The sequence below is a fragment of the Lissotriton vulgaris genome, chromosome 8 (genome assembly GCF_964263255.1).
Source record: "Lissotriton vulgaris chromosome 8, aLisVul1.2, whole genome shotgun sequence".
In the NCBI taxonomy this organism is placed as follows: Eukaryota; Metazoa; Chordata; class Amphibia; order Caudata; family Salamandridae; genus Lissotriton; species Lissotriton vulgaris.
This window is the reverse complement of record NC_141696.1, coordinates 472836795-472861320: the sequence shown is the minus strand read 5'-3', so window position 1 is coordinate 472861320 and position 24526 is coordinate 472836795. Positions and strand designations below refer to the sequence as shown.

The following is a 24526-nucleotide window of genomic DNA, read 5'->3' as shown; positions in this document are numbered from 1 at the left end:
TTCTCATGCTAGTATGAATATTCCCAATTTCGGAACTGTGCAAATATCTATTGTTTCTAAACTCTATATTTTGTTCCCATTTCAGAAATACATAGGTGTATCTCATATCGATTTTTCCATGTATACATGTTCCCTGAATAATTGCTATATACCAGATACATAAAAAAAAAATATTGCAAGTCGCTGCTCAGTTTTTGGCTCTGGGTGCGTCGGGTTCTTGCTGAACCTACAAGTCCTATATATCCCCACAACCAGTAAGGTCCAACGGATGTAATGGTATATTCTTTCAAAGACTTGTCCTAATTAGAAGAAGTTACACGTGAAAACGTTGACACAATAGGCTGGTTTTTTTCAACTTCTTTTCTAATTTTTCCTATATTGAACTGTTAGTTTCCATAAAGAAACCTTGAAGGATCTACACAATGACCCCTTGCTGAATTCAGAATGTTGTCTACTTTTCCAAAATGTATAGCTTCCAGGATCTATTATTGCTTTCATACCCATTTCTACCATTAACTGCAAGGAGGTTGAAAGCACAAAAATAGGTAATGTCCCAGAAAAATGGCAAAACTGTGTTAAAGATTTTGGTTTTCGGACAAAAGTATGCTTGTCCCTGAAAGCTGGAAAGATGTTGATTTCAGCACCACAACCCCTTTATTGATACCATTTGCAGGGAAAAAACAGACACTTTCATCTGTTGACCTTTTTCACATTTTTCCCAAAAAACCCAAATTTTGCTGTATTTGGGCTAATTTCTGTGTCCCCCCCCCCCCCCCCCCCCCCCCCCAGGGAAATCCACAAACCCTGGGTACCGTTAGAATCCCCATGATGTTGGAAAAAAGGACGCACATTTGTTGTGGATACCTTATGTGGTCAAAAAGTTACAGGGGCCTAAGCACAAAGTACCCCAAATAGGCAAAAAAAGGCTTAGCATGGGGGGGGGGGGGAAGCCTAGCAACAAAGGGGTTACAGTAAGAATAGTTACTCCACAGACTTCCAGGTGAACTTCTATAACAGACTTTTAAAGGAACATTACTTGACATATATTAATTACAATCTATAAGCACCTTATAATAAATCTAAAAATGTAATCAATTTGATAATGCAATCAAGATTTTAGATATTAAAACAGTATCTAACTGCCTCTGAAATTGTTCTTAGATTGGCATAGTTAAAAACTCTCCACAAATATCTCCTTAGGGAGCAACAGTTTCGAGCAAATACAGCATAGATGGCTAAGGGTTACCTCTTCATAGCCAGAGAGTCGACAAGTACTCTTCCTTTGTGGGGGCGGACGCCATGACCCCTCAACTTCGTGGATAGGTATTTACAACATTCTAAATCTTAAATATTTCCTTTTTTTCACATCTTGCAAGCTAGAGTTGATCTATTTCTGTTGCAGCAAAAAATATGAGTCCTATACCAAATCCATGTGTTTTTATTTTTTTAGTAAGGTTAGTTCTTCGTCCTTTGATCACAAAATCGGGTCTTCATTAAAATTCTTTTCATGCCACTCAACTCAATTTGGCTAAAACGTCAAAGTCTGGTCAATTGTGTTCTTTAATTTCCTTATTTAAATATGTGAAATTCAATTCCATATCATTATTTACGTTTTTTCTAAGTTCGAGGTAAATTAAGGATTTATGGCTGGTGGTATCTGTAGATGCACAATCACATAGGTAATTCACACTAGCTCTAATATGGAGGAATAATTAAGATGTTAAATTCAGCTCCAGCCCGATGATCAGCATGGGGTAACTGATCAGAGAAGTAAGAGTTGACCAATGCTCTGCATGTGGAGTTTGTCCAGGTCTAGGACAGTCTTCCTATTTAGAACAGGCGAAGCATTTAGTAAGAACGGAATAAGTTCCATTCTTGAGGCTTTTAAAGAGGTGCCTTTAGCTATACCTCCAAATAATTTGGCAAATCTCATTATTGATTTGGTGGCGATAGTAGATTTGAGTTTTCTGATTGAGATGATTCGACCAGGATAACCTGGTATCAGTTGAAGCTCCAAGATAACCATATTGGTTGACAGTTTCAGTTTCAATATTGCCAAGTATCCAAGAGATTTGTTTTGTTTTCTTTCCTAATACCATGATTATCATTTTAGAACAATTCACTGTTAATCCATTGACAAGATTGAATTAATTTAGTGTACAACATAAAAGCTGTTGCATTCCGTTTGGAGTTTGTGAAAGAATTACCAAATCGGCGGCATAATCCAGATGTATAATCCCTTGCATTCCCAATTTTGGAGGCATTGCTTGTTCTTGGTTAAGGGTCTCAGGCAAGTCTGCTATATAATGGGCGAACAAAAGTAGAGCCAGAACACAGCCTTGCTGAAGACCGTTCTTGGTCAGCATTTTCGTTGTCAAAGTATTCTCAGTTATGAGTTTTATTTTTACCATGCATCCGAGTGTAGCACAATTGATAAGTGCAAGAGTGTTGAGTCAATTGCCCAGTTCTTAGCTTATTCGATAGTTGATGGTGATCCACCTTTTCAAAGGCTGTGGAATAGACCACAAAACAACGATATAGGGCTGTGTTGTTCTTTAGTGCTTTTTTTGCACAAGAAGGGACAATGCAATAATATTGATTGTACTTGGATGAAAAACTGTTTGAGTTAGTGATGTGAGGTCCTGATCTGTAGCCCACTTTTCTAGAGTTTTTAGTAAATATTTTGCTAAGAATTTCCCCTCCAAATCAAATTGGCAATTTGTCGATAATTTATTGTATCCTCTTTTGAGCCCTTCTCGTGTATAGGATGCACAGTTTCTCCTTTCCATGTTAATTTTTCTTTTTGAAATAGATGACACAGGAGGGAGCTCCTGAATGGAACATTAAGTTTGATTTAGTCAATCGGAATGCCATTAGGCCTGCAGCTTTCAATGGGTGGGTACTACTAACTAAAGCTGTTCTCTTCGCCTGAGATATTTTTAGAGTTGATACATATAGGTAGCTCTACAAACATGAGGTATAGAGATGTTCGATTTATACGCTTCATTAATATGTGGTTCCCATTTGAGATAAACAAATCATTTGCACATTGATATGTCCCTGTTCTCTGCGCGATCAAGGTCCTATGTGCTTTGTTGTTACGAGTATTGATTGTGTGTGTCAGCTTAGCCCAAGCTTTCTCATGATTGCTTCACCTTATCTCCTTTGTTCTGCTCCTAAGGAGTATCTTCAAATTTCTACTTTTTATATTGTGTCCCTCAGAACGTGGTAGCTTCAAGACTGATCTTAAACATTTGCGAAATAACCTTTTATCATTCACAATTTCCAGCGCAGAGGAATCAAGATCATGTTGTTTTCCTTATCGCTCCCCTGATAATTTCTACATTAAATAATCCAAAATCGACACAGTAATATGTTGCCGAATTTGTCACTGTTAAGGTGCCACAAAATGGGACAGTGTGTGTATTTGGCAAAAATTTCGGGAAATCGTTTTTCAGGTTCGGTTCTTTTAGTCTCGAGTTTCGCTTCCATATGAGTTTCTTCATGTTCAGAACAGTCATGGTTAATGTTTTAGTTTTTTTTTATTGAAACTTATCAAATTTGAGATCTAGTAACCTCTCCTGGGGATCATGATAACTTTCGATCCTCTTTCATTATTTTTATCCATATGAAATTAAGAGTAATAGAGGAAAGTGTAATCCATAATAGTCTGTCCAGTTGGACCGTGAAATGTGAATTTGGTTGGTTGATAGTTTGGCATCCTGCCAGTAAGCAATCTATCATATACAACAAAAAGAACTTAGGGGTCTGGGATAGAAATCCTTTTGTGATTTCTTAGAATTATCCTAATGTCTCTTAGAGTACACCGGAATGAACAAATTATAACAACGTTTGGATGACATAGCAGATCTGTTACAGTTACTCCTTTTGAAGCTAGAGACCTTATTAATGCGTACAAATATGACGCAGCAAGGGCACCCAACAAGTACAAGCGGATGTACTACAGTCAACAGTACAAACAGACTTGATTCGCATTATACCAATTTAGAGATATGCCCAAAAAGCCATATTTTGATCATTATTACCGGGGAATACAACCATAACCTCTTGCAATTAGCTTTGCAAACTTCAAGTACAGAGGACCATGATTTAGCCTATAATATCCATTGACCTCACTTATCCGATGGGGAAGCACAAGAGGTGGACTTTGTCAAACAGACAAACCTATGATCTTTTACTTGACTCCGGGTATAGATTGCTTACTATATAAATAACAATACGGTGAATGAGGGCTAGAGGGATGTTTAAAGACCTTGCCTAAGTAATATCCCCCAAGGGAACTAACATATACAACAAAAAGAACTTAGGGGTCTGGGATAGAAATCCTTTTGTGATTTCTTAGAATTATCCTAATGTCTCTTAGAGTACACCGGAATGAACAAATTATACCAACAGACCATATCACCAGAATGTGCAACACCCGTGATTGTCAGTAAATCTCCATGTGGATTCCCATCAAAATCTTGTGTTGATCAATATTCTCATCTGGTAATCCTGCCAGGGTATTGTCTCTTGATCACTGAGACAGATAACATACCCCACTAGTTGGCTTGGGGTAATCACCCACAATCACTCAGTATTACCACATGGTGTTGATATGATGGGGAAGTGCAGTGCAAAAAACATAAGTGGTGATTAAAAAGGGATAGGGAACTTAACAACAACTATTTATTGGGCGTAAGCCCCTTCCTGTTTAAAACCAAGAACAGTGCAATTCAATGATCGCAGTGTAAACAAATAACTGCGAGATGGCCAACATGTTTCAGCCTATAACGGAAAATGATTTGGAGCCGGTTATTGTCTACTAGGCTACTCTGCACGTATATAAATAGATAATCCCGGGTACAAAGTATGGACAGAGTAGATATGAGACAATTCTCTCTGCCCTTGCTAAAGACGGGGTTGATTTTATCCTTGCAGAGCGGGGTCTCACATATCCTGAGCCAGGTCCAGGAAGAGGTGAGGTCCAATCCCCGGACACTCTGGGTGAGTAATTAATTTAGAAATTGATGCAAGCGAAGCGTTAAACCTACAGACCAGGGTAGCTGAATGTGGGCTCACCTATTTGTTTGTCTTCAACAGATACTAGTAAGATACCAGGTGCCGAAGAGGATTTGAGACAGTCGAAGGAACATTATATCCTTTACTGTTATTGTGTCACAAGTGTGTTTTTTTGAATTATTTTTCACACATTGTCACTCACAGGCAGTAGCATTTTTTAGAACAGCGGCCCTGAAGAAAGCCTTGGTCATTTTCCGTTATAGGCTGAAACATGTTGGCCATCTCGCAGTTATTTGTTTACACTGCGATCATTGAATTGCACTGTTCTTGGTTTTAAACAGGAAGGGGCTTACGCCCAATAAATAGTTGTTGTTAAGTTCCCTATCCCTTTTTAATCACCACTTATGTTTTTTGCACTGCACTTCCCCATCATATCAACACCATGTGGTAATACTGAGTGATTGTGGGTGATTACCCCAAGCCAACTAGTGGGGTATGTTATCTGTCTCAGTGATCAAGAGACAATACCCTGGCAGGATTACCAGATGAGAATATTGATCAACACAAGATTTTGATGGGAATCCACATGGAGATTTACTGACAATCACGGGTGTTGCACATTCTGGTGATATGGTCTGTTGGTATAATTTGTTCATTCCGGTGTACTCTAAGAGACATTAGGATAATTCTAAGAAATCACAAAAGGATTTCTATCCCAGACCCCTAAGTTCTTTTTGTTGTATATGTTAGTTCCCTTGGGGGATATTACTTAGGCAAGGTCTTTAAACATCCCTCTAGCCCTCATTCACCGTATTGTTATTTATATAGTAAGCAATCTATACCCGGAGTCAAGTAAAAGATCATAGGTTTGTCTGTTTGACAAAGTCCACCTCTTGTGCTTCCCCATCGGATTTAAGTGAGGTCAATGGATATTATAGGCTAAATCATGGTCCTCTGTACTTGAAGTTTGCAAAGCTAATTGCAAGAGGTTATGGTTGTATTCCCCGGTAATAATGATCAAAATATGGCTTTTTGGGCATATCTCTAAATTGGTATAATACGAATCAAGTCTGTTTGTACTGTTGACTGTAGTACATCCGCTTGTACTTGTTGGGTGCCCTTGCTGCGTCATATTTGTACGCATTAATAAGGTCTCTAGCTTCAAAAGGAGTAACTGTAACAGATCTGCTATGTCATCCAAACGTTGTAAATTGTTGGAAGCAGATACCAGATCATTAAGGCTGTGATTGATTGTAGGTATTTCTTACGTATTGTTTTTAAACAGTGTTAATGCCTTGTTCATTTGACTTAGTAATGTGACCTGCTCTGTGAGTAACAATGATTGGTTCAATAATATATCTGACGGTTGCATCAAAATGTTACTGATAGCCCCCATTGGAGCAATTGCTGCAAAGGTGGGGAGGTGTACACCCCTCTAACAGATTTTCAAACTCAGTTCTTGGTCCGTTTATGATCTTGGGTTTATGATTTACGTTGACAACAAATTTACTTTGACAACAATTTTACGTTAGTTGATAATAGAGGGGACTGATCTTTATCTCCCAGATGCTCTAATGCCGGTAGTTTTTCCAGAGGTAATGAATTGCCGAATTAATTAACCATGGTTTCAATATGGTCGTACTTGCATCCTAATTCCAATATGACTCCATCCTTTGAGTCCTCTCGACCGAAGATAGTCTAATTCCTGATTTTCTGGATTTACAGAGGAGTCAAGATTGAGACGATCTCCTACTAGGGTATTCACAGTAGAAGGAGGTATAAATATTTCCGCTACTGTTGTTATTACTTGTGAGTTCATATTGATATGGCCCGTCTCAGATTTGTGCACAGCAGAAGCCTCCCTGGGACTCCTTTTGATTGTCCTGTGATGAAATTAGACAACAATTAATTTACTTTTGTTCCATCCACCTTCCTTTAGCATTCATGAATCTAGACATAGCTGTTGCCCCTTTATTCCCCTCACCAGTTTTCCTTACCCTGTAGTTGCATATCAATTTAGGGTCCATCTGCCCCTCCTCATTGAGATATGATCTGGTCAGGCACTCACTTATTAATACCGATATCTTACTATGATTGAGCTTAACAGGTTTTTGCGGAGTATGTTTTCATTGCTCTTAAGTCTTTGGTCTGGGTATCGGTCTCAAAGATTTTGCTGTCATCGTTGTAACTCAGTGGGGGGTATAATTAAAATAAAGCAGCCCACAGCGGAAGAAGAAACCAGCCACTAGCAGAAGGCTGCAGTTCTAAGAGAGCTATGGAGCTGTGGAGTGGACAGGGCTCGAAAAATCTACTCATCCCATCGCATTTGCGAGCCAGATTTAATTAGGATGAGCTAATTTTAGGTCCTACTCGCCCTTTCTGGCGAGTATGAAGACAAACTGACTATTGACCTCTGTCTCTGAAACCAGACTAAATGTTAAAAGATAGCAAGATTTAAAGGCATCTTTATTGCTCACAAAGTTGAATGACCAATAAAAATGCCTTTAAATCTTGTTAAAATGTCACATTTGCTTGGCTTTTAGAGACCGAGGTCGCGTGCATTACAGTTAGGTTGAGTAGATTTTTTAGGTCACTAGACCTGTAGATCTAATAATAATTTTTAGATTTTTCGATCCCTGGTGAAGATGGGAAATGGGCGAATGACACAGTGAGCAAGCTGCATCATCGGCTGGGACGGCCACCTCTGTGCCCCTGCGGCTCACAATACACTATTGCACCTAATGTGCTATACCTCACCTCCTCCTCTAGACCCACTCCAGCCTTTCCTGGTTCCTCCTGATTGTTCAAATATGTTCAGGGACCTCCTGCACATTTCACTATTCCACTGTCTGCCGTCAGCAGCCAGCCATTACCAGCTGTAGGTAGCCCAGCCTGTTGATGCTACTGCTGTGCCTGCAACCACCGATTCCACAACCTCACTAGCCTGTACCGCCAGTCGATGGAGTGAAAGGCGCTATTTGAAGCCCGGGCTGTCAGACCTGGAAGGACAGCGAAGTAAACCAGGACCCCAGGAACAGGTTAACTGGGGCTGAGCACAAATAGTGAATTCAGTGAAGTCTGATACCAGGGAATCCGCCAACAGTCGATAGGCAGTTACGGCAGTTGCAGCTCCAAAGCAGCAACTGCTGCAGTGACTCCACCTTTCGAACATGTGCCTTGTATCTCATGCAGCTCCCCCCCTTGAGTCATGTTAGCACCGCCTGTTAACCAGATGTCAAAACAAACATTTTCAAATTCAGTAATTCAGCGTGGACACCGGTGTTTGTCCTTTTTTTAAAAAAAATTAATAGAAGAGTAATCTTTAGTATAATAGGTAATCCATGAAAAAGCAGTAGTTGGTAGTTACTAGTCCTGCTTTAAAATGTTGAAACATGAGCATATCCTTAAAAGGGACACAGGATTGTGTACTATACCTGAATATTTAGATTTGGCGCTGGTACTTTTTTGCTGGTGTCATTTTGTCTAGCAGTGGTCTTTGAACAGTAATATGTGTTGGATGTTACTCACAGCTATTCTACAATAAGATGAAGTGGATTGGATAATTCATAGAGAGTTAAGGTACATTGCTTTGTAATGCTGAATTCATTTTGTAATCCATGCAAAAGTTACAGCTGGAAGTATCTTACTTTATCTTCCAAAGCTGTTTTGCCTTTTACACTAGAATCTCAGGAATCTGGTCCCGAAGTTGACATAAAATGAATATTTGTAGAAGTGAACTTAATCCGTTTTGTTCTTCCTCCACAGCCACGTTTGATGGGGAGAAACACTCTTTCAATCTGCCATCAGTAAATAGTGCATCATTTGTTCTGCGTCTCCTGGAAAAACTTTGCCACAGGTTGCAGTGTGACAATTTATTTAGTAGCCAGCCTTTTAGCCCTTACATGGCGCTTGTTCATAGCCCCAATGAATATGACAGAAACAAGCCAGGTAATGTCACTTTTTTCTGATTGCTATGTTTGTTTTATAAAAATGTGGTATTAAAATTTTCAGTTTTGCTTTTTAATACTAATTTTCAGAAACGTTTTATGGGCCTCTCTGGTTATTCAATAGCACATCATTGCCCTTGAATGAAGTTCAGAATGTTGTTTTCATAAGTGGTTTGGATATGTACCGTCCAAAACTATACCATTCACAGATATCACATTACCCCCCTCCTCTCCTTCACCCCACACAGATCGGGAATCCAAAAGGCTGTGCAAACTTGGGCAAGACGTTTTCTTCCACCAGCCTGACACTGCAGTCCCCACTCTCTGTGGGATACAGTTGCTCAGTTGCAACCAACTTTCCTGGAGGAGGACCAGGCGTACTCCGGGCAGTTTCCGACAAGAGACACACAGCTAAGTTCACAATTCGATGTGGACTGGACACCACCGACTCACTGAACAGAGCAGGTTTGTAGACCGTGGCCTTACGGAGTCTTGCCTGGTTGGGGAAAAGTGGCTTTTCTGGGGTTGCCCAAACATCTCTTATGGAAATGCAATTTGATGGCTGTCGCCTCTTCATAGGCAAGACTAATTCATCACTGGAGTACTTTAAGGACCTCAGGGCTGCGATCAGGTCCTTGGGGCTTCCCATGACCCCTCGTCATCCTCAATCTACCTTTCACTCCTTTCATGGCCATGGAAGGGGCTTCCAGCCGCGTCTATACCCTCCTAGCCACTGCAGCATGCAAACTTCCCTGCCTCTGCGTGGCCGAGGATGCAGTACTCTCAGACTACGTGGGTCAGGTAGCTGGAAGTTGCGCCAGTCCACCCTTAGGCCCCTCCCTCTCTCTAACCCTTCAAGCAGCTGCAGCCTCCAAGCCCTTATAGTGTGCCCTCTTAATCATCAGGGACACCCAATGGAGGGCATAATCCGATATCACTTGCCCTACGGACGGTCTATAACATCAGACTGTGGAGTTTTGTCGATCTTCCAAAGGTGCAACTCCCTCCCCTTCGGGACTACCCTTACCTCATTACCACCTGCTCATGACAGAATGACTGAGGACCACCTATTTATTCTCCATCATGAAGTGGTGACTCTCTTGGCCAAGGGAGCCATAGAGGGGTGCTGACACCAGAAGTAGGTTGTGGTTGCTATTCATGCTACATTTTGGTCCTAGACCTGCGCCCTCACAATTTTTTCCTCAAGAAGTTGAAGTTCAAAATACTCACATTCGCTCAAGTCCTGGTTGCCTTAGACCCGGCAGACTGGATGGTAGCTTTGGACTTGCAGGACACACACATTTCCACATTCCCATCTTGCCTGTGCACAGGCGTTCCCTGAGGTTCACAGTGGGCCACAAGTTCTTATAGTTGACTGCTCCCTTTTGGCCTTACCAGCACTCCTTGTGTGCTCACCAGGGTGATGGTGGTGGTTGCAGCTCATCTACGGAGATCGGGGTGCCAGTCTTTCCCTATCTCGACGAGTGGGTGTTGAAACCGGGGTGCCCCAGGCTGTCGTCTACCCCCTCCAGACTACGGCATACCTCCTGCATTTGTTGGGTTTCACTATCAACATGTCGAAGTCACACCTGACTTCCTCTCAGATGCTCCCTTTCACTGGAGCTGTCCTGCACACAATGCAGTTTAAGGCTATCCTCTTGAAGGACGAGGCCAGGCTATTCAGATTATGATACCGATATATCCTGGATTTCGGTGAGACTGATTATGAGGCTACTGGTCCTCATGGCGTCTGCATCCTGCCTGTGACACATGCCTGCTAGCATATGCGGATCTACAGTGCGTCCTGAAGTTCCAATAGTCGCAGCATCCAGGCAATCTCTCCAATCTGATCCAGATCTCGGGGGGCACTACAAAAGATCTGCATCGCTCTTGGGATGGGTCGGCCAACTGGGAGAGGTGGCGATCGGAGGCCTTAGGTTTCCAGCAGATTCCGTACTCCACATCCACCTGTTGGAGCTCTGGGTGATCCGCCTGGCATTGACAGCCTTTCTACCTTCCATCAAGCAAGGGATATGACAGGTGTTCACGTACAGAACCACCACCTTGTGGTACTGCATCAAACGGAGCGAGGTGAGGTTGTGGACCCTTTAAGAGGCCCTTCGTCTCAGGACTTGGGTGGAACATCAGGACATATCCCTCATAGTTCAACACCTCGCAGGCTCTCTGAACACCAGTGCGGATGAACTCAGCTGAAGATACCTAGCAGATCACAAATGACATCTCCATCCGGAGGTGGTGTAAGGTCTCTTTCAGCAGTGGGCTGCGCCTTGGTTAGATCTGTTTGCCACTTATGAGAATGCGCAATGTCAGCAGTTCTCCGTGCTGGACTTTCTGAGGCATCTCTTGTTGCGAGAAACCCTTTTCATCTCAAGTGGCGCTCAGGCCTAATGTACGCCTTTTTGCCCATACTACTCTGACCTGGCCCTACACATTCTTGTGGCTCGGGACTGGGCAGAGTCTGGTATCCCAAGCTTTTAGACATGGCCATCGGTCCTCTGATCAGGTTGCCCTTTTGGGAGGATCTTCTGTCTCAGCAGCAGGGAAGGATCCTCCACCCGAACCGGTCCACTCTTTGTCGCCTTGTGTGGAGATTGAACAGCGCCAGTTGATAGCTTTTGACCTTCCTCCAGAAGTCTGCAATGTTATCTTGGTAGCAAGCGTCCCTCCACCAAGGTGGTATACGCCTGCCGTTGTGGAATATTTGTGTCATGGTGTGTATTTGAACATTTGCACAACTGCCCTCTTAAAGGTCCTTACCATCAAGATGGACTTTTTCGTGGCAATCACATCTGCCTGTATGGTCAGAGAGCTACAGACTTTGTCATCCAAGCCTCATTAACATCTACCCAGACAAACTGGTGATTAGTGCAAGAGCTAACTTTTTTCTGAAAGTGGTCACTCCATTTCAAGTAGGCCAACCCATCACTGCCTACTTTTTTGTCAAAAACTTTTGATTGATTTTAAAGACTTTCTCAGCACATTATAGCTCTTCGAAGCACAGTTCACATGTCAAGAGTTATCTGAAAAGAAACACAGCATTTCACAAGGTCGCGACATAACTTATTTTACTACACATTTTCCCCCAGATGTGGTGGGGCTGTCCCTACACCGTTTCCAATAAAAAGCGTATATATGCCAGGCTACAGCTTCAGTATTTATTTTATTTATTTATTTTATTTATTTATGCGATTTTATATAGCGCGAACTTTACCCGAAGGTGTCAGTATGCGTTCGGGAGTCCCCAGAAAGTATACAACTTAAACAGTAACAAAAAACCCAGAACAAAACAGAAATTAATCAACGTTTCCATGGTGGTATATGTAAGAAGTTGGCCTGATATGTGATGTCCACTATTCTAGTGGGCACCCTGTATCAGTCCAAACAACCCTTATGGTGATGGTTGTAAAGTCAACCTTATAGACCAGCTATCCTAGTGGTAGCATGGACAAAGCAGTCTTAGACTAATACAGAGAGCATGTGAAGCCAATTGTTTTACCAATAAAAACCCCTTGAATCCCACATGAAAGGACACCACACCAGGTATATATAAAATATATATGTATTTATTACTAACACAATCCCTCTGTACACTTTATGAGGTCAGAGTTCGAGATACAGCACAAGTGACTCAATAAGCATACTATAAGTTGCAGAAATACAATTCTGCCCTAGGGGCCTCAGGAACCATATACTAAGTAAGTGGTATAAGCACCACTTCAGAGCGGATGAATCGGCCTAGGGCCTAGGGTATCGCTGGGACTACACTGAACAACCACAGGTTAGGAAGTAGGAGTCTCACAGGACGCGTGTGCAGTGTCTAAACACACACGCGGGTTCTCATAGACTTTCAATGGGAACGTAAAAGTTAGAAACTAGTTGATTTCGGACAGTCCGGGTGGACTTGCGGGGAAACCCAGTTGCAACAGGACACTTGGATAGTTATTACCCACGGGCGCACCGGAGTACTCGAGTTACCTCACCCAGGCAAGCCGGGTGCATAGGTGTGAAGTTGTGTCGGGTTTCGTCGTCGATTCCTATGGAGAGCTGCAAGAAGATGCTGCAGGCGACCAGGAGGAAGATGTCCGGATGGATCCAAGGGTGGATCGGAGAAGTGAAGAACCTGAAAGCAGAGGGGACAGAGTCTGGGTCGGGTCACTAGCCAGTGACCAGGAAGGAACCAACCGATGTCGAGCTGCAAACAGGTCCCACGAAGGCTCTCACTGTTGGCGGTGTCGGCTTCCGGATTGGAGTCAACAAGCCTTGGCAAGGGCAACCCACGCAGGAAGTGAAGATTGGCTTCTTGTACAGACCAGCAAGGTCTGTGGCACTTCCCCTTTACAGGAAAGCAAGAGCAAGCCCAGAGCAACCAGGCAAGCAGCGTTGTTTTAAAAATGGAGTCTTGAAGATGGCCACTAGCCAGCGGGCTAGCAACCGGGAAGACGCGTCGAGAGGAAATGCAAGAGCAGGCCCCAAGCGGCACTCGTGGAGTATGGAGGGCTGAGCTTCGGTGCACTTACGACTCGGTGTTAGGGCTTCTCAAGACCCAATGCACAACTTCAAGGACGCCTCAGAAGCTGCACAGTTTAGCAAAGTCAAAATGGCCAGGTGTCCGGTCCCACGTCTCTCGTGCCCGCCACGGGTCTCAGCTTTGCTGGAGGTGTGGGTCGGGGTCTGAGAAGTCTGGAAGTCTAGTCCTGTGAAGCAGGGTCGTCTGGATCCTTCAGGAGCGTCGACCAAGCAAACCGGCAAATCGCTAAGTGTTGCCTGTTTGCACAGGGTGGTCACTCCTTGACCACATGGGAGATTCTTCAGTCTTCTAGTTGCAGTAGAATGTCGAAGGTCCAGAGTTTTGTGTCAGAGTTTCAGTTCAGGATAATCTAAAGTCTCTAGAATCAGCTCCTAGCTTTATACGAATTAAAGGGGCTGGATTACCTGCTAGGTCCCTCCTATGGGTGGGACCAGGGAAGGGGGTGGTTACACCCCTTTCCCTTTGTCCAGTTTCGCGCCAGAGCTGGGGCTGGAGTGCCCCAGGAACTGGTTTGAACCGGGCTATGCATAGAGCACCTTGTGTGCCCCAGGCAGTGTCTCATTTCATTCAACCCACCCTGCCCCAATACACTATAGCCTGTCTGGGGAGGTGCTAGCACCTCCCAAGGCAGGAAATCTATTGTCCAGGCCTCCCTCGCTGGAAGGGCTCTCAGCTGTAGGAGGTCAGACTTGTGTCTGTGGCAGCAGCATCCATTTTGTGATGCTGAGGCTCTGTTTAACTTTAACTGGGTAAAGCTACAACTACATGTCTTCACCCTCTAGAAAGGTGGAATGCTACCCACGTTGCCAGAACTGGCGAGGGGGGTAGTATTCCAAAGCGCATGACACCTTACACGACATGTTACGATAAAGCCAAACCAAAGTTAGCATTAACCGCGAGGATTATAATGCACTTAAGAGTATATGGTATGGCTATGTCATAGAACAGCTATAAGGACATGGTTCCGAAAGCTGCAGACAGGCTCGGCTCATGCTAGAGCACCATCTCACATAAAACCAAGCACTCTGCCTTCAGGACTGTTGAGGTTTGCCATAGGAGTGACTTATAGGTATATATGTGTCTATATGTAATGGTAGGTATAGAGATACTATACCTAAGCAAGGGGATAGTACACAACCTTGCCCCAGCTGAGTGATCAGCCAGTTGTGTCAATGTGGATGGCATCCAGGGGTGGCATAATACATGCTGCAGCCCCTGGTAGGCCTTGGATGCACCTATGCCATGGGTACCTATAGTACACTATACAGGGGCTCACAAAGGTGACCCAATACCCAATTGGATATGTACCTGTTAGAACTGGCTATTTCTGGTAGGCTAAGGCTGACGGGTCAGGGCAAGGAAGTCACACGCCAAGATAACCCCTGCTCACCCCCTTGGTAGCTTGGCACAAGCAATAAGGCTAAACTCGGAGGCAATGTGTAAAGCATTTGCGTCAGCGCACAACAGCAACAACATACTAGGCACACCACAAAAGAGACTCCGCACAAGGTTATTATAAAAATAACTTTTGTATTGTAAAAACACATCAGATAAAATCATACATATACATGGTGCCAACTGGCACGGGTAATATTCACATGGGATTATTTACAAGACAGGACCACATGGGCCACTGTCAGATCAGATATAGTACTTCTAGAATAAGAAATAATAATAAACATAAAATGGTAATCACAAAGATCACAATCAGTATCCACTGGTAACAGGAACCAGGACCTTACTAGGACCACCTGTACTAAAAAGGACAACCACCTAAGAATAAACACATTTAGGGGTATAAACCAGAACACCTTACCCATGATGCATAAAACACATTCAGAGGAGTAATAAAGAGAAACACATGATGCCATAAGCATTCAGAGGTGTTAAGAATAAAGCACATTATTGACTTTGACTTTGACTTTGACTTTGACTTTGACTTTGAAAGCACATGATGCAATAAAATACATTCAGGGGTGCAGCGCAAGAAGACACATGATGACTAAGCATTCAGAGGTGTTAAGAATAAAGCACATGATGCAATAAAATACATTCAGGGGTGCAGCGCAAGAAGACACATGATGACTAAGCATTCAGAGGTGTTAAGAATAAAGCACATGATGCAATAAAATAAATTCAGGGGTGCAGCGCAAGAAGACACATGATGACTAAGCATTCAGAGGTGCAGCGCATGGAAAGAAAGACACATAATGCATAAACCTACACATTCAGAGGTGCCAGAACAGAAGTCAATAGCGCAAACAAAACACACAGTAGGCAATTACTATTAAAACCATAGAAATCACATTGCGCATGACTTACATAAGCCACCACCTGTGGCAGTCCCTAGGCCAACTGGCCTTGTGGGGCAAGGATGCCCTGAGTCCAATGTCAGAGCGCGCTGCCATGCAGCGCCAGTCCAAAAGTACCAAAAGCCTAAACGTGGCAGCTGCCCACAAAGTGCTGGGCAGCTGTGTACAAAAAGCTGTGGCAGGGCTCTCAGTAGCCCCTAGAACAAATCTGAGCCACACAGGCTCTAAAACTACTGTGCACCCAGCGTTGGAGCCTCTCAGGGCTCTAAATACAATGGTGCCCCCATGAGCCTCTCCTGGGCTCTCTATCGCGTTGGGGCGGCCCACTGGCAAACGGGGCCGCCCTGACTCTCCCTTCACGGTGGAGTCCCCTACGGGGGACTCTAACTTCACCAAATGCCCCTCAGAGCCTCTCATGGCTCTAAATACAAAATGGGGCGGGAAGCCTCTCCGGGCTCCGTGCACGTTGGGGCGACCCACTGCCAACCGAGGCCGCCCTTGAAGCCTTCATGGCTTCCTACTGGCACTAGGCGCAAGCTTGCGCCACTGGGGGAGGGGCAGGCACCGACAATGTGTCCCGGCGCCCCTCCCTTCTCCTCTGCCTCACTCTGCCCGGCCCCATCCCAGACTCACCGGGACTCAGGGGTGGGCTCCTCCGGGCGGCGGCTCTTCTTCGCTGGCGGTGGGGGCAGGCACTGACAATGTGCCTCGCGCCCCTCCGCAAGTCTCCGCCTGCCGCCCCTCTCCTCTCTTCTCCTCTCCGCGGCGGGGGCAGGCACCGACAATGTGCCTCGCGCCCCCTCCGCTACCGCTCCTCCAGGGCTCCCTCAGCAATGGGAGCCCTGCACCGGCGCCACCAGCCGCCATCTCCTGGGCGCCTTCTTCCTCCGGCGTCCTCTCTTCTCTCCCGCTGCGGGCGGGACTTCCGGCCGGCCTCGCTGCAATTGGCCGGCCGAGCACTTCCGGGTCGTCGCGGGCAGCGCGGCGGCCCGTTTCCAGACAGGCAGGCGGGCAGAGATTTTCCCGAGGAGTGGGCTCCCTCGTGGAAAGTAAAGTTGCGGCAAAGTCCCTGGCAGGGTAGGCACCTGCCAGAGGGCACATAAATCAAATATAAGCGAGACGGGCTCTCGCATGCCAATATAATAAAACCACGAACAACATCGCAGGGTAGGCACCTGCTAAGTCTCACGCATCGGGCGTGAGGCACCAAAAAAATGCTCGTAATTCAGATAAAGCGCCCACGAGGCACTGGGGGGGCCTAGCAATCACCCAAAAAGGCCCCCAGCAAGGATCCCCACAGCAAGGAAGGTCCCAGCAGCTCAGGAAGTCCAGAGAGGGAGCACCTAGCCCCCAGCCGGAAATGACCCCTACAGCAAGAAGGGTCCAAAGAAATGCAGCAGATAGGGGGACAGCCAGGAAGAGTCCCCCCAGCAGTCCATCAAATGTCCAGGAGCTGGACAGGGCCCAGGGATTCCCCTGAGCCCCAGCAGCAGCATGCCCCTGGCAGATTCAAGTTAGAAACAAGAACATTTTGGAAGGGGACACAGCCCCTTCTTATACACAGAAAAGTCTTTGAAGTCCTTTGAAGCAGGCAGTGTGAGAACCAGCCAGAACTGGTTACAGGGAAGTCCCTTCAGTATCAGGGACAGAGGTGACAGTCGCCCAGCGGGAGGTGGAGCCAGCTTTGTAGTTAGGCAGGCACAGCCCTTCACTATCAGGTGCCATCTCCTCCCACTTCCCTGGCAGCAGATGCTGCCTTTCATCCATGGGCTGACTTCAGACAACCTCCTGGGCTCTCCAGCCCCTGTCATCCTCAAACCAGACAGTCAATCCACAAGCAGGCCCAGGCACTCTGGGCCAGGCTCACCAGCCAATCACACGCCAGCACCAACTTACACAAATATGCCAACTTCCAAAAGTAGTACTTCTAGACTAGACACAGTCATGCCGCATATATCATTTTGCAGCATTCATTCTCACGAGTTCATACATACCAAACTCGCCCCTGCACTCCCCACACATCAGGAACTACCATGGGCATACATATTCCCCATTCATTCCTATGGGAGGGCAGGTCACTCACCACTCATTCACAGAGAGCTCAAGCACTTTACACTGTACCTCAGTGAAAAAGTGCGCAGAGGCCTAAAATCACCAACACCAGGTTCCATAAACAGGCTAGGAAAAAGCAAAAAGTCTAGGGGTGAACCTGCCCAACGGGCCGGGTCCAACAGTACCTAAAGTACATGGTATGAATTTAGAGAGAGAACAGCTGGAATGTGGGTCTGATAAGCAGGCCCACAGCCACAACAAAGTAGAGAAACCAGTATATCGGAGCAAAAAGTGGGGTTGACCATAGGAAGCAGACCCTACTCTCCTACAGTATATATAATTGGTCCAAGTGGGTATGGAGGTGTATCAGGACGGGCACTGCAGTCATGGCCGACAGCCCCCCTCCCACGGCTTCTCTCTCAATTCCCCAGAGGTATAGCGTGGCCACTCTCACCGGGGGCTTCACTAGATGCTGCCTAACCCGTCCACCGAGAAGGGCAAGGGGGGACACCCAAGCCTCTAAATCTGAAAAAGATGGGGGTCTCTTAATTCAGGTCCGTAGGCAAACGGGGATAACCCTTCCAGTAGGTAACCCACTAAGGGATTCTAGACCTAATCAAAACCCCTCGGTTAATCCTCAAGAATATCTGTCATGTACTCAAGGGCTAATGCGCGCCATAGTCGAGCATGCCACTGGGTGATGTAAGGGCCTTTTGGCTTTTTCCATGCAGCGACTATTGCCATCTTGGCCGCTCTCAAGCACAACCACATGATGGATCAGTCCCCTTGGGTTTGATACTTCTGACTTTGGTCCCTTACCCCTAGGAGAGTGTGTTCCATGGTGTCTGGGATTGGGTATCCTAAGATGATTTTAATTTGGGAAAGTATTTCTTTCCAGAAGGGTTGAATAGATGGGCAGTCCCACCAAATGTGACCAAAGTCTACCTGCAACCCATAACCCCGCCAACATTTATCTGAGGTGTTTGGAAATATAGTGTGCAGGTTCTGGGGATGCAAACTCCAGTCGTACATAATTTTGTAGTGAGCTTCTCTTAAAAACAGGGAACGATTATATTTAGTAATGGCTTTGTACAGGGAGTTCCACTGTTTGTCCTCCAACGGGGTGGGTAGTACGGCGTCCCAAATTCTTTGGTGCCACTGGGTTAACTGGGGCCCGACGTTATCAAAAGGGAGTATTGAAATAATATGCAACCTTTAGTAGTAGTGCCCAATTGCATGAATTTTTCAATAGGGAGCAGGTCCCTGGTCGCGGCTATCTGCACCTGGGGTTGTTCTGCTTTCTCTTTACACTCCGCCACATTCCTCTTAAGAAGAGGAGCATTGTTCTACCTTGACCGCACACAAGAGTTCTGGGTGGACAGCCAACTCTTCACAGGGTATTTTCAGAGTGAAGAAAGGATGGGCCATGCAGAAGCAGATCATTTCCTGATGGATGATGCTCTGCATAAAGATCTGCTACGCTTTGGCCAAAAAGCAACCCCCTGAGGATTTGCATGCTCATTTCACCAGAGCTGAAGCCAAGACCACTTTGTTAGCACGCGGAGTTCTGTTCCTAGATATTTGCCAGACAGCAACTTGGGCTTCCTAGCGCACATTCACAAAGCACTACTGCCTGGACAGTCTGATTTATCTGGACGGGTACTTTGCCCATTCGTTCATGCAGCACTTCTTCGTATGAAATTGTTTCACAGATCCACCTCTTAGTAGGTATTGCTTGGGTATCTATTCTGTAGGTAAGGAATCTGCGGCTAGAAGTCTCTATCAGATGAACAAGTTACTTACCTTTGGTAACTCCTTGTCTGGCAGAGAATCTGTCTGGCTGTAGATTCCTTACTGACCCACCTACCCTCCCCGCTCTGCAAACAGATTCTAGGTACCGATTTTTTTCTCCTTGCAGGTCCCTAGTTTTTCCACATCAGTGGTCAGTGTTCCTCGTGGCTCTGCGCTTCTGTCGATGAAAGATGCGAAAAGAAACTGGCGTCAGTGCGCTGGAGCGATGCCTATATAGGCACCACGTTCTCAATTCTGGTGCGGATGATGCCATGCGGAGCCGAATAACGCCACCTACTGATGCGCCGGGGTACTGCTCGAATTTTTTTTCAGATCCAGTCTGACACCTGGAGATATTTCAAAAGGTAAGGTATCTGCAGCTTGTTAGATTCCCTACGAAATAAGGCGTTACCAAAGGTAAGTAACTTGTTTGTGAAGGCTTATTTCTCAGCCCTTCAGCCTCATTATGTTTCCCGGACCTACTATTCTTGTTCAAATCACCAGTGGTGATGCATTTCCTAAAAGGTATACTACAGATGTTCCAACCTAAGCCCTTTGTGATGCCACATTGGGACTTAAAAATCTTGTTTCTCACTTTTCTCATAGGCACCACTTTTGAACCAATTCACAGTTGTTTATTGTGGCTGCTCATCTTAAAAATATTATTTCTAGTGGCAATAGCATCTGCATGCCAGGTGAGTGAACATCAGGCCCAATAGATCATACCTTTTTCCCCAGGCAAACTGACGCTACGGACAAGAGCTGCATTCCTTAACGAAGTGGGTGACACGGACAAGTCATCCCCCTTCCAATCTTCTTCGCTCTGCCGTTTCTCTCGAAAGAGGAACGTAGACTCCTTTGTTTGAACCCAAAGAGCACTCCCAATTTTATATTAATCATACCAAAGAACATCAGGTGAATGATCAGCTATTTGTGGAGATTTGTGGGCATCTTTGTGCTTGCTCCCCCAGCTTGTAGAACTGCAGTAAGGATGTTTGTTTTAACTTCAGCAGTGGATACTTGTAGGCCAAGAACCTAAGCAGAATGTCTGGTGGCTTGTTGTTACCACTGTGTTGGCACATGGACTACTTATTCTTGAACTGTCAGCCAGCTGCATGGGCATCAGTGCACATGTTTGCAAAGCACTTCTGCTTCAACAGTCCGGTCCGTCAAGATCGATATTTTGCCCTCTCTGTCCTGCAAGACTTGTAAGTCCGAGCCACCCTACACTCCCACCAATTTGGTAGGTACTCCTTTAGTATCTATTCACAAGATGAGGAATCTGCAGTCAGAAGTATCCAGACTGGAACAGGGTGATTTCACAGCAGTGCTCCTGCATATTGCTAGATGGTGCCGTGTGGCTCCACTTGGCTTCATTCTGCCCTTGAAACAACAGAATTGAGACTCATACAAGCATCACCCCTACGTGCTGATGTCAGTTCTTTTCTTTCTGCAACTTCGAACTCTGATTCTTTGCTCTGCTCTTTTTGATAGGTTTTTCAAGTTTTTCAAACTGTATTCCAGTGTGCAAGGGCAGAAGTTCCCCACCTAAAACAGATATTGGTGACAGACCTGCATGTGGTATTCCTTTGGTGCTGACTCCGTTGTGTGAATTATGTGATTTCATGCACCCAAAGGTGACCTGGGACAATGAAGCACAGTTAGTTAGTTATAACTTTATTCGGTTTCAACAATTTGAAAAACCATAAAAGTACATATACAAAAAATGTAGTACATTTGTGCAGAGAAAAATACATTGAGCTATTACATAAAATACTATTAAGTTAAAATGATCGATATCAATAAAAAAATAAAAGAACACCGAGGTTCATTTATAAATTAATTCTGTGTCGGATACAACATTTAAAAAATCTAGCAATATTCACTGCTAAGTGTTCCGTCGCAAGGAGTTAGAAAGCTATTAGGGCAGTACGACAGTGGCGTAAGCCTAGACTTTTTAAAATTGGAATAATAAATCTCTTTCTAGGCTCCAAATAAAATTTACAGAAGAAAAGCAAATGTATGGTGGATTGGGATGAAGCATCATCACAGGGGCAGCACGGAAGCAACTTTGACCAGTCATTAGCATTTGGAAACGTGACTAGGCGAAAAATGATGTTTAACCTAAACCTGGTTAACAAAAATCTGTCATAGTTACTTAAGTTCCAGGTTAAGTAGGGCTGGATCAGCATTGTAGATTGGACCATGAGAGCATGCTGAACCGAGGATTTGGAGGCTTCCGTTGTCAGGCGGAGTTCCGCCAAGTGGGTTAAACACATTTTTTTTCAACGTTTTTCTAGCAATCAAGACCATTGTCTGCGGGGTGAAATATAGATTCTCTAGGCCCATGTCATGAAGAAATCCTTTAATATATCTAAGCCAGCCGATCTTATTATTCTTTTCTAGCTGGAGACAGTCACTTATACTTTGGGTAAAGGCAAGTTTGTCTGAGGTCCAAAGATGGTGCCATAGGAGTATAGGCTCAACCCTTATAATATCTGTAATATAGGGCAAGCCCAGCTCTAAGTGGCATCCAAATGTGGAGGAACCCTGAGGAATAGTAAGCAAGAACCTTAGGAAACTATTTTCCACTTTTTGGAGCATTTCAACCTGAACATAGCCCCAAACCCCTGCCCCGTATGTTGCAGTGCTGATACATTTTGTTTTGTAAATATGAATCAGCTCTTCGGGCGCTCTTCTTCCCAATCTCTGTATGAATTTTACGAGGGCCATGGTAGATTTTAGAAACAGTAATTTTCTTGCCTCTATGGCTTTTTTCCAAGTGCCCTTCTCATCTATTAGGACTCCAAGGTATGGATAAGTGGGAGAGTGGTCAATACTAGTATTAAGGTAAATTGCTTTCCCTTTGGTTCTTTTGTGGCCTCATGTCATGATGAAGGTTTTTTTTACATTGATTTTCAGAACTAGATTTGACATAAAAATATTATATCAGAACAATGAGCGCTGAAGCTCAATTGGGGTGCGCGCTATAATCACCGCGTCATACGCGTAGAGGAGAGCGGGGATCTGTCTATGTTGGATCAAGGGTAGGTCCTTTGCCCCCTCCAACATGGCACCCTCTAGGCCATTGGTGTACAAAATAAAAAGGTAGGGGGCAAGTACGCAGCCTTGTCTGACTCCCCACTCAACTCTAAACGGAACTGTCAGCTCCCCGCCCGTGCCAAATCTCTCTCGGGCTGTGGCATTTGATTACGTCTCCCATAGGAATGTGACCAACAATGGGTCGACTCCCATGTCTTTTAGGATGATCCATAGCTTTGCATGACCCACGCAGTCGAACGCAGTAGTAAGATCTACGTAGGCCAAGTAAAGACTTCCACCTTTTGTGTCCACGTATTTACCCTTTAACAGGGATAGATTTAAGACCTGCTCAATGGTGCCTAAACCCTCCCGAAGCCGTACTGGATATCAGATATAATCTTGTTCTCCTTGGACCAAGACTGTAGTCGTTCTAAAATGATACGCCCCACAGTTTTACCAAAGGTATCCAATAGGTAGATTGGGCGGTAACAAGTTGGATTAAGACAGTCACCCTTTTTAAATATTGGCACTAAAATTGATTTTGACCAAGAGTTCAATAAACCAATCTTACAGGTTGCTTCTAGTACCCTGAGCCCAAAGATCTATGTTAAATTTATAAAAGTCAACCGGAACCCAGTCCGGGCCCGGGGCTTTTCCCCCTTTACTTGCTCTTAATGCATTTTCGACTGCATTTAAAGTGAATTCCAGAGCGAGTGGAAAGGAGGAGGGTTTAATAGTGCTTGGGTTTGTCCCCGAATGGCACGAGTCAGTATGCGGGGTATCCACCAACCCAAATATTTTTGAAAAGTGGCCAATCCATGTTGTTTCATCAATTGCAACCTCTGTTTTATTTACTTCACTGGGGCCTGATATGAATGGTGTATTTATCACCTTCCAAATAGCGGCACTGTCTTTTAACTGGCAACTTTTATGTAGTTCTGCCCAGACTTCTTCTTTTAGTTCCGACTTCCTTAATCGCATGGCTTTATGATAGGCTTTCCTAAGTTGGGCAATCTGTTTTCTATCTCTGGTGGATGCATTAAGAGCTGATTTCAGGCTTGAATAGGCTTTGGTGCAGGTAGAATTAAACCAGCCATGCTGGTTATTTTTTACTCCTTTAGATTTTTTTGTTAACGCTAGTTTTATAGAGTCGGGTCAGTGTCAGAAAGCTATCAGTAATCTCCCGTGGGGAGGAATGATCTGTCAGACAGATGGTTATGTCTTTCATGGAGTTTTTCACTACTTTTGCTGTGATCTCTACCGGATCTACCTTTTCCCACTTCAATGCATAACCATTCAACCTGGCCATTAGTAAATTTTCTTTTCCGTATAGGTTATTCTGTTTATTTCTTCTTCCTAATGTCGGGTGAAAGAGGGTAACAGATATGGGGAAGTGATCGCTAAAGGCGCAATCATGGGTAGTAAAGTTCAGAATAAGAAAAAAATGACATCCCTGCCAGGAAGATAAAATCTATACAGCTGGAGGCACCTTGCCATTAAAAGTTGGCGACAACGGATCCTATCCCTCAATGTACAGTACTGTATGATGTCCTGCCCTCCTACGACCCCTTGACTCTGTAAGCTCTCCGATGTACAAATCTCCTGTATTTTGTTTTGACCTGGCTTGACCTTATATTACTTCTATGAATCTGTAAAGCGCTCTGATACCCTCACGGGTCAAGTTCGGGCTCTATAAAACCTTAAAATAAAATACTAATTCATTGGCCATAGTTAATTGAAGGCTCATAAGCGTTTCGTTTAGGCAAGCCCCACTTTAGGAGTGATTAAAATGAGTAATACTTATGTCATTC

At 44.7% G+C, this 24526-nt stretch overlaps 1 protein-coding gene across 1 annotated transcript in view; it reads left to right on the top strand.

The window, feature by feature from the left end:
* The window catches only part of SCML2 (Scm polycomb group protein like 2), a 749380-nt gene that overhangs the window by 486922 nt on the left and 237932 nt on the right, over positions 1 to 24526 (top strand). The window contains exon 12 of the mRNA XM_086934268.1: positions 8788 to 8970. Coding sequence (XP_086790394.1) covers positions 8788 to 8970 — 183 coding nt within the window. The remainder of the gene's footprint in view (positions 1 to 8787; positions 8971 to 24526) is intronic.